Genomic DNA, 10000 nt, shown 5'->3' on the forward strand with positions numbered 1-10000 from the left:
GGACCGCTGCGCAGCTTCTCTTTCGCCACTCGGATGCGAGCAGCGCGAGGCTCCGTCTTTTCCCTTTCGGCTCTCGTTCGCGCGAGTTCTTTGGGGCTTTTTCGTTTCCCCCCCTCTCTCTCTCTCTCTCTCTGGGCTCTCTCTTTCTCTTCTCTCTGGGCTTTCCTCGCTCGCGCGCTTCCCCGGGGCCCGCGCCCCGCTTCGAGACTCGGCCTCGCGCTGGAAGTCAGGGCGCGCGGCGCGCGGAACGGGGCTCGGCCGGGGCTGACCCGCCCCCCCACAAAGCCGAACCACCCGCCCGCCGGCCGGTCGCCGGCGAAGCGACCGGCCGCCGGCGAGGTTGGGCCGAGCGGGGCACGCTCGCAGGGAGCGAAACCCCGCCCGGCGCGTCCCCCCACCGGGCCGCGCGGAAAGCACCGGACGTGCTAGAGGAGACAGCGACCCGACGAGGCGGGCGCGGCCCGGACACCGAGGCCCCCTTTTCAGCCGGGGCGGCTCGCTCTGCAGCAGGCGGCGGAACGGCAAAGGAGCGCGCGGATCGGGCTCTGGTCCCCCGTCCGCGCCCCATCGGGTTCGGGTCATTTTCAGCCTCTCTCTCGCTCTCTCTCCTCTCTCTCTCTCTCTCCATCATCCCCGCGGCTCAGCTCCAACCGCACCGCCGCCCGGCGCTGCTCGCGGCCGGCACCCACGGGCGCTCCCCGGACCGGGGCCGGCACCGGCACCTCGCGTGGCTTTTGAAGGACACCTGAAGGCTAGCGGGGCCACGCGGCCGTCACACAGCTGGGGTCGGTAAAGACGCCCTCCCCGGCAGCGGGAGGGGCGACACCTCGCCTGCGACGGGAAGCGAACTGGAAAAGGAGACCGCCCTGCCCGAGCACCGGACACCCCCGCCGTGACTTCCCCGCGACAGAGAAGCCCCGGAAGGAGAGCCGGCCGGCCGAGGGCCCTCTCCGACGCCACCCGAAAAGCCTCATCGATCGGGCGCGCAGCCGAGGAAGGAGCCGCGCCAACAGCGACAAGGGCCCCACGGCCACGGTCCTGGGACAACGGCGACGGCCGCCCAAGCCCCACCTGCGCGCCAACAGCGACAAGGGCCCCACGGCCACGGTCCTGGGACAACGGCGACGGCCGCCCAAGCCCCGCCTGCGGAGCGCTCGCGGCAGAGGAGGAGCGCGGGGGGTGCCGCCACCCGCCCGCCCGTCTTCCCGCGGGCTCCAACGGCTTCCCCTTTCGGCTAGGCAACGGCAGGACTGGGACTGGGCTGGCCCGCCAGGCCGGGGGGACTCGGCTTCCCCTTCCGGCCCGGGGAACCCGGCCGAGCGTGCGAGAAAAAGTGCCACCGGACCGCGCCACCGGCGGCCGGCTCTCCCTTTTCCGGGAAAAAATTGCCGGGGGAGCGGCACGACAAAAAGGCACATGGAGGCGCGTTCGCAACGATCCGTGCTAGCCACGGGGGCCGCGGGCACGGGGCACCGGGGACCCGGGGGGGCGAGACGCGAGACTCACTCCCCCCACGGACCCGCCGGCTTCCCGCTCGCTCCCTTCTCTCTCGCCGCCGCCGCGCGCCCCTTCGTCGCAACGCTTCTCGGTGCCGCGGCTTAGGGCCGCCGGAGAAAAATTAAGAAGATCCGCGGAGGCCGGGCGGGCGCCCCCACTCTGCCCGCACGCCGGCGCGCCTAAACCGCGGAAAAAAAAAAGCCGGGCCCGCGTGGCAACCCAGCCCGCCCGGCATAAGCGGCTCGGTCCGTGCGGCCACGACCGAGGTGGGCGAGGCGCCGCCGCCTCGCCCGGGACAAGTCCGGGGGGCTCCCTCCGTCGGGTGCCGGGTCCGTCAACTCCAAAAAACTCTGCCCGCCAACGCGGGTCCACGGCTTAAGGCCGAGGAAGGGGGATGGTTTCAACAACGCGGGCCGGGGACGGGGCGCCCCGACCCCGGGCTCCGCAGCTTTACCGGGCGGGCCGACCGCCGCCGAGGCGGACCGACAGCCCAAAAAAGTGCCCGCCGAGTGGGCCCCGGCTTAAGGCCAGGCACGAAAGGGACGAGGCGCCGCCGCCTCGCCCGCCACCGCTGCCCAGGGGGGCCGCCCCCCCTTGCGAATCGGCCGGCAGAAGCCGGGCCGGCGCGGGAAAGCTCGCAGCTTCTCTCTCCGCCTCGCCTCGAACGCCAAGCGGTTTCCCTCTCGGATCGTCTTTCGGCAGCCCTTCTCTCTCTCGGCCTCGCGGGCAGATCGCCCCGGTCCTCCGGCAGCCCTTCTCTCTCTCGGCCTCGCGGGCAGATCGCCCCGGTCCTCCGGCAGCCCTTCTCTCTCTCGGCCTCGCGGGCAGATCGCCCCCGGTCCTCCGGCAGCCCTTCTCTCTCTCGGCCTCGCGGGCAGATCGCCCCCGGTCCTCCGGCAGCCCTTCTCTCTCTCGGCCTCGCGGGCAGATCGCCCCCGGTCCTCCGGCAGCCCTTCTCTCTCTCGGCCTCGCGGGCAGATCGCCCCGGTCCTCCGGCAGCCCTTCTCTCTCTCGGCCTCGCGGGCAGATCGCCCCGGTCCTCCGGCAGCCCTTCTCTCTCTCGGCCTCGCGGGCAGATCGCCCCGGTCCTCCGGCAGCCCTTCTCTCTCTCGGCCTCGCGGGCAGATCGCCCCCGGTCCTCCGGCAGCCCTTCTCTCTCTCGGCCTCGCGGGCAGATCGCCCCCGGTCCTCCGGCAGCCCTTCTCTCTCTCGGCCTCGCGGGCAGATCGCCCCCGGTCCTCCGGCAGCCCTTCTCTCTCTCGGCCTCGCGGGCAGATCGCCCCGGTTCTCCGGCAGCCCTTCTCTCTCTCGGCCTCGCGGGCAGATCGCCCCGGTTCTCCGGCAGCCCTTCTCTCTCTCGGCCTCGCGGGCAGATCGCCCCGGTTCTCCGGCAGCCCTTCTCTCTCTCGGCCTCGCGGGCAGATCGCCCCGGTCCTCCGGCAGCCCTTCTCTCTCTCGGCCTCGCTGTGCCAAGCTTTTCCGGGAAAGACGGGAGCCGGGACAAAGCCACAGGCAGACTCGTCCCGGCTAGGCGGCACCTCCTCTGCCCTGCCGACCGCACCACCGCGGTCGCTCCCTTCCGCCTTAAACACAGGCACGGCATGAAGCCAACCTGTGGGGATGCGGCCCGTCACCTCGCTCCCATAATACGGACAGATGAGTCCGAAGGCGCCCAAGCCTCCAAGGGGACTGATGGAGCTCGACCGGGAAAAGGCGCCACCGCAGGCCGCCTCTTACGATGAGGCAGCCGGAGGCAGCCGGCAACAGCGACCCCTTGGAGAACTTCCGCAGCCGGCCGGGACAACAGGTCTACCCAGCACCGGCCGAAATACGACTAAGTCCCGCCGGATCCGGGGTAGACCTGGTGTCCCGCCGGCCTCGGGGTAGACCTGGTGTCCCCGGCCACGGGGTAGACCTGGTGTCCCGGGCTCCGGGGTAGACCTGGTGTCCCGCCGGCCCCGGGGTAGACCTGGTGTCCCCGGCCACGGGGTAGACCTGGTGTCCCGGGCTCCGGGGTAGACCTGGTGTCCCGCCGGCCCCGGGGTAGACCTGGTGTCCCCGGCCACGGGGTAGACCTGGTGTCCCGCGGGATCCGGGGTAGACCTGGTGTCCCGCCGGCCCCGGGGTAGACCTGGTGTCCCCGGCCACGGGGTAGACCTGGTGTCCCGCCGGCCCCGGGGTAGACCTGGTGTCCCGGGCTCCGGGGTAGACCTGGTGTCCCGCCGGCCCCGGGGTAGACCTGGTGTCCCCGGCCACGGGGTAGACCTGGTGTCCCGCCGGATCCGGGGTAGACCTGGTGTCCCGGGCTCCGGGGTAGACCTGGTGTCCCGCCGGCCCCGGGGTAGACCTGGTGTCCCCGGCCACGGGGTAGACCTGGTGTCCCGGGCTCCGGGGTAGACCTGGTGTCCCGCCGGCCCCGGGGTAGACCTGGTGTCCCCGGCCACGGGGTAGACCTGGTGTCCCGCGGGATCCGGGGTAGACCTGGTGTCCCGCCGGCCCCGGGGTAGACCTGGTGTCCCCGGCCACGGGGTAGACCTGGTGTCCCGCCGGCCCCGGGGTAGACCTGGTGTCCCGGGCTCCGGGGTAGACCTGGTGTCCCGCCGGCCCCGGGGTAGACCTGGTGTCCCCGGCCACGGGGTAGACCTGGTGTCCCGCGGGATCCGGGGTAGACCTGGTGTCCCCGCCGGCCCCGGGGTAGACCTGGTGTCCCCGGCCACGGGGTAGACCTGGTGTCCCGCCGGATCCGGGGTAGACCTGGTGTCCCGGGCTCCGGGGTAGACCTGGTGTCCCGCCGGCCCCGGGGTAGACCTGGTGTCCCCGGCCACGGGGTAGACCTGGTGTCCCGCGGGATCCGGGGTAGACCTGGTGTCCCGCCGGCCACGGGGTAGACCTGGTGTCCCCGGCCACGGGGTAGACCTGGTGTCCCGCCGGATCCGGGGTAGACCTGGTGTCCCGCCGGCCCCGGGGTAGACCTGGTGTCCCCGGCCACGGGGTAGACCTGCTGTCCCGCCGGTTCCGGGGTAGACCTGGTGTCCCGGGCTCCGGGGTAGACCTGGTGTCCCGCCGGCCCCGGGGTAGACCTGGTGTCCCCGGCCACGGGGTAGACCTGGTGTCCCGCGGGATCCGGGGTAGACCTGGTGTCCCGCCGGCCCCGGGGTAGACCTGGTGTCCCCGGCCACGGGGTAGACCTGGTGTCCCGCCGGATCCGGGGTAGACCTGGTGTCCCGCCGGCCCCGGGGTAGACCTGGTGTCCCCGGCCACGGGGTAGACCTGGTGTCCCGCCGGATCCGGGGTAGACCTGGTGTCCCGGGCTCCGGGGTAGACCTGGTGTCCCGCCGGCCCCGGGGTAGACCTGGTGTCCCCGGCCACGGGGTAGACCTGGTGTCCCGCGGGATCCGGGGTAGACCTGGTGTCCCGCCGGCCCCGGGGTAGACCTGGTGTCCCCGGCCACGGGGTAGACCTGGTGTCCCGCCGGCCCCGGGGTAGACCTGGTGTCCCGGGCTCCGGGGTAGACCTGGTGTCCCGCCGGCCCCGGGGTAGACCTGGTGTCCCCGGCCACGGGGTAGACCTGGTGTCCCGCCGGATCCGGGGTAGACCTGGTGTCCCGGGCTCCGGGGTAGACCTGGTGTCCCGCCGGCCCCGGGGTAGACCTGGTGTCCCCGGCCACGGGGTAGACCTGGTGTCCCGCGGGATCCGGGGTAGACCTGGTGTCCCGCCGGCCCCGGGGTAGACCTGGTGTCCCCGGCCACGGGGTAGACCTGGTGTCCCGCCGGCCCCGGGGTAGACCTGGTGTCCCGGGCTCCGGGGTAGACCTGGTGTCCCGCCGGCCCCGGGGTAGACCTGGTGTCCCCGGCCACGGGGTAGACCTGGTGTCCCGGGCTCCGGGGTAGACCTGGTGTCCCGCCGGCCCCGGGGTAGACCTGGTGTCCCCGGCCACGGGGTAGACCTGGTGTCCCGCGGGATCCGGGGTAGACCTGGTGTCCCGCCGGCCCCGGGGTAGACCTGGTGTCCCCGGCCACGGGGTAGACCTGGTGTCCCGCCGGCCCCGGGGTAGACCTGGTGTCCCGGGCTCCGGGGTAGACCTGGTGTCCCGCCGGCCCCGGGGTAGACCTGGTGTCCCCGGCCACGGGGTAGACCTGGTGTCCCGCGGGATCCGGGGTAGACCTGGTGTCCCGCCGGCCCCGGGGTAGACCTGGTGTCCCCGGCCACGGGGTAGACCTGGTGTCCCGCCGGATCCGGGGTAGACCTGGTGTCCCGGGCTCCGGGGTAGACCTGGTGTCCCGCCGGCCCCGGGGTAGACCTGGTGTCCCCGGCCACGGGGTAGACCTGGTGTCCCGCGGGATCCGGGGTAGACCTGGTGTCCCGCCGGCCCCGGGGTAGACCTGGTGTCCCCGGCCACGGGGTAGACCTGGTGTCCCGCCGGATCCGGGGTAGACCTGGTGTCCCGCCGGCCCCGGGGTAGACCTGGTGTCCCCGGCCACGGGGTAGACCTGCTGTCCCGCCGGTTCCGGGGTAGACCTGGTGTCCCGGCTCCGGGGTAGACCTGGTGTCCCGCCGGCCCCGGGGTAGACCTGGTGTCCCCGGCCACGGGGTAGACCTGGTGTCCCGCGGGATCCGGGGTAGACCTGGTGTCCCGCCGGCCCCGGGGTAGACCTGGTGTCCCCGGCCACGGGGTAGACCTGGTGTCCCGCCGGATCCGGGGTAGACCTGGTGTCCCGCCGGCCCCGGGGTAGACCTGGTGTCCCCGGCCACGGGGTAGACCTGGTGTCCCGCCGGATCCGGGGTAGACCTGGTGTCCCGGGCTCCGGGGTAGACCTGGTGTCCCGCCGGCCCCGGGGTAGACCTGGTGTCCCCGGCCACGGGGTAGACCTGGTGTCCCGCGGGATCCGGGGTAGACCTGGTGTCCCGCCGGCCCCGGGGTAGACCTGGTGTCCCCGGCCACGGGGTAGACCTGGTGTCCCGCCGGCCCCGGGGTAGACCTGGTGTCCCGGGCTCCGGGGTAGACCTGGTGTCCCGCCGGCCCCGGGGTAGACCTGGTGTCCCCGGCCACGGGGTAGACCTGGTGTCCCGCGGGATCCGGGGTAGACCTGGTGTCCCGCCGGCCCCGGGGTAGACCTGGTGCCCCCGGCCACGGGGTAGACCTGGTGTCCCGCCGGATCCGGGGTAGACCTGGTGTCCCGGGCTCCGGGGTAGACCTGGTGTCCCGCCGGCCCCGGGGTAGACCTGGTGTCCCCGGCCACGGGGTAGACCTGGTGTCCCGCGGGATCCGGGGTAGACCTGGTGTCCCGCCGGCCCCGGGGTAGACCTGGTGTCCCCGGCCACGGGGTAGACCTGGTGTCCCGCCGGATCCGGGGTAGACCTGGTGTCCCGGGCGGCGGGGTAGACCTGGTGTCCCCGACCACGGGGTAGACCTGGTGTCCCGCCGGCCCCGGGGTAGACCTGGTGTCCCGGGCTCCGGGGTAGACCTGGTGTCCCCGGCCACGGGGTAGACCTGGTGTCCCGCCGGATCCGGGGTAGACCTGGTGTCCCGGGCTCCGGGGTAGACCTGGTGTCCCCGGCCACGGGGTAGACCTGGTGTCCCGCCGGATCCGGGGTAGACCTGGTGTCCCGCTGGATCCGGGGTAGACCTGGTGTCCCGCCGGCCCCGGGGTAGACCTGGTGTCCCGGGCCCCGGGGTAGACCTGGTGTCCCGCGGCCCGGGGTAGGCCAGGTGTCCCGGGCCCCGGGGTAGACCTGGTGTCCCGCGGCCCGGGGTAGACCTGGTGTCCAAGGCCCCGGGGTAGACCTGGTGTCCCGGGCGGCGGGGTAGACCTGTTGTCCCGGGCCCCGGGGTAGACCTGGTGTCCCGGGCGGCGGGGTAGACCTGGTGTCCCGGGGCCCGGGGTAGACCTGGTGTCCAAGGCCCCGGGTAGACCTGGTGTCCCGGGGCCCGGGGTAGACCTGGTGTCCAAGGCCCCGGGGTAGACCTGGTGTCCCGGGGCCCGGGGTAGACCTGGTGTCCAAGGTCCCGGGGTAGACCTGGTGTCCCGGGCCCCGGGGTAGACCTTGTGTCCCGCCGGCCCCGGGGTAGACCTGGTGCCTCACCCTCCCCATCGAGCCCGGAGCCGGGCAACGCTCACAGCCTCATATCACCCCGGAGCCAGACGGCTCGATCGGCCCCGTCCCGCGCAATGAACCCCACCCCGCTTTCCAGATTAATACCTACTTCATGGCCGCTCTAGTCGCTTGGAACGAGAAACTCATCCGGAAAAAACAAACAGACCATAACCATTGGCACATTTTATTTCTCCTCCTTTCGTATCCAGAGCACTCCCAGCCGAGCCGACGGGCAACCCGTGCCCCGTGGTCTGCCTGCTGACACGCTGAACTGGCGAAACAGCGCCCCCGCCCCCGCCCCCGCCCCGTCCCACCCACGCCCTCCTGAGACCCTACACAGCCCGGCCCCCCTGGCCCCGATGCGGCTCGCCCCGCCCCGCCCAGCGGTAGAGGCGGCCGCCGCCGGCACCACCGCCAGCACACAGGCGGCCACTTTCGGGCGGGTTCTTTCACGGTCCGCAGAGGTCTTCCGCCCTCGACCTCAGTCCAGGGGGCCGTGGGGGCTCGGTGCCGAGGCGCCCGGGGCCGGCACGAAGCCGCCGGCCCTTGGGCCCTCGTCCGCACACAGACACAGATACAGCGCCACACCCACCGACCCCCCCCCCGCCCCGTGCGCACGCTCACTCCCCAAGGTCATCCTTCAGGCCACCACACCGCCCCCTCGCCGCCCCCCGCCACCTGCCCCCGCCCCCCCGCCGGGCGGCGGGGCACGCCCACCCGCCCGCCCGCCTGCCTGCTGCCCGTCCGCATGCACGCTCTCGCGTGCCCTCACTCCCTGGCCCTGGCCCCGTCCCCGTCCCCGCCACCGCCCCCTGCCCTTACCCCTGCCCTTGCCGTCTCTGTCGGAGCCGCCCACGCCCGTCGGCGGTTGGGGGCGCCCCACCCAGCCTCTCCCATCAGCCTCCCTGGCGCCGTCTGCATACCTTTCCCGCTTGCTAGGCACCCGTAGAGGAAGGCCGGCCAGGGACCACAGGTCTAGCCACGGGCTAGGCGGCCGTGAGCTAGGGCCGGCGCGGGACACCAGGTCTACCCCGGGAGCCAGCGGGACACCAGGTCTACCCCGGGCCCTGGGACACCAGGTCTACCCCGCCGCCCGGGACAACAGGTCTATCCCCCGGGGCGGGCGGGACACCAGGTCTACCCGGGGACATGGACACCAGGTCTACCCCGGGGCCCGGGACACCAGGTCTACCCCGGGGCCTTGGACACCAGGTCTACCCCGGGCGCCGGGACACCAGGTCTACCCCGGGCCCTGGGACACCAGGTCTACCCCCGCCGCCCGGGACAACAGGTCTACCCCGGGGCCTTGGACACCAGGTCTACCCAGGGTATTAGGACACCAGGTCTACCCCGGGCCCTGGGACTACCAGGTCTACCCCCGCCGCCCGGGACAACAGGTCTACCCCGGGGACTTGGACACCAGGTCTACCCCCGCCGCCGCGGACACCAGGTCTACCCCGGGTCCTGGGGACACCAGTCTACCCCGCCGCCCGGGACACCAGGTCTACCCCGGGCCCTGGGACACCAGGTCTACCCCGCCGCCCGGGACGCCAGGTCTACCCCGGGGACTTGGACACCAGGTCTACCCCGCCGCCCGGGACACCAGGTCTACCCCGGGTCCTGGGACACCAGGTCTACCCCGGGGACTTGGACACCAGGTCTACCCCGGGCCCTGGGACACCAGGTCTACCCCGCCGCCCGGGACACCAGGTCTACCCCGGGCCCTGGGACACCAGGTCTACCCCGCCGCCCGGGACAACAGGTCTATCCCCCGGGGCGGGCGGGACACCAGGTCTACCCCGGGGACATGGACACCAGGTCTACCCCGGGGCCCGGGACACCAGGTCTACCCCGGGCCCTGGGACACCAGGTCTACCCCGCCGCCCGGGACACCAGGTCTACCCCGGGGCCTTGGACACCAGGTCTACCCCGGGGACTTGGACACCAGGTCTACCCCGGGCCCTGGGACACCAGGTCTACCCCGCCGCCCGGGACAACAGGTCTACCCCGGGGACTTGGACACCAGGTCTACCCCGCCGCCCGGGACACCAGGTCTACCCCGGGTCCTGGGACACCAGGTCTACCCCCGCCGCCCGGGACACCAGGTCTACCCCGGGGACTTGGACACCAGGTCTACCCCGGGCCCTGGGACACCAGGTCTACCCCGCCGCCCGGGACACCAGGTCTACCCCGGGGCCTTGGACACCAGGTCTACCCCGGGGACTTGGACACCAGGTCTACCCCGGGCCCTGGACACCAGGTCTACCCCGCCGCCCGGGACAACAGGTCTACCCCGGGGGACTTGGACACCAGGTCTACCCCGCCGCCCGGGACACCAGGTCTACCCCGGGTCCTGGGACACCAGGTCTACCCCGCCGCCCGGGACACCAGGTCTACCCCGGGGACT

The 10000-nt window shown here is 73.0% G+C and overlaps 1 protein-coding gene across 1 annotated transcript in view; it reads left to right on the plus strand.

Moving 5' to 3' along the window:
* The first annotated feature begins 3235 nt into the window (after window positions 1-3235).
* The window catches only part of LOC131094603 (atherin-like), an 8990-nt gene continuing 2225 nt past the window's right edge, over window positions 3236-10000 (plus strand). The window contains exons 1-3 of the mRNA XM_058042257.1: window positions 3236-3352; window positions 7803-7979; window positions 8084-8506. Coding sequence (XP_057898240.1) covers window positions 3236-3352; window positions 7803-7979; window positions 8084-8506 — 717 coding nt within the window. The remainder of the gene's footprint in view (window positions 3353-7802; window positions 7980-8083; window positions 8507-10000) is intronic.

Source organism: Melospiza georgiana, chromosome 30, assembly GCF_028018845.1.
Source record: "Melospiza georgiana isolate bMelGeo1 chromosome 30, bMelGeo1.pri, whole genome shotgun sequence".
NCBI classification, from domain to species: Eukaryota; Metazoa; Chordata; class Aves; order Passeriformes; family Passerellidae; genus Melospiza; species Melospiza georgiana.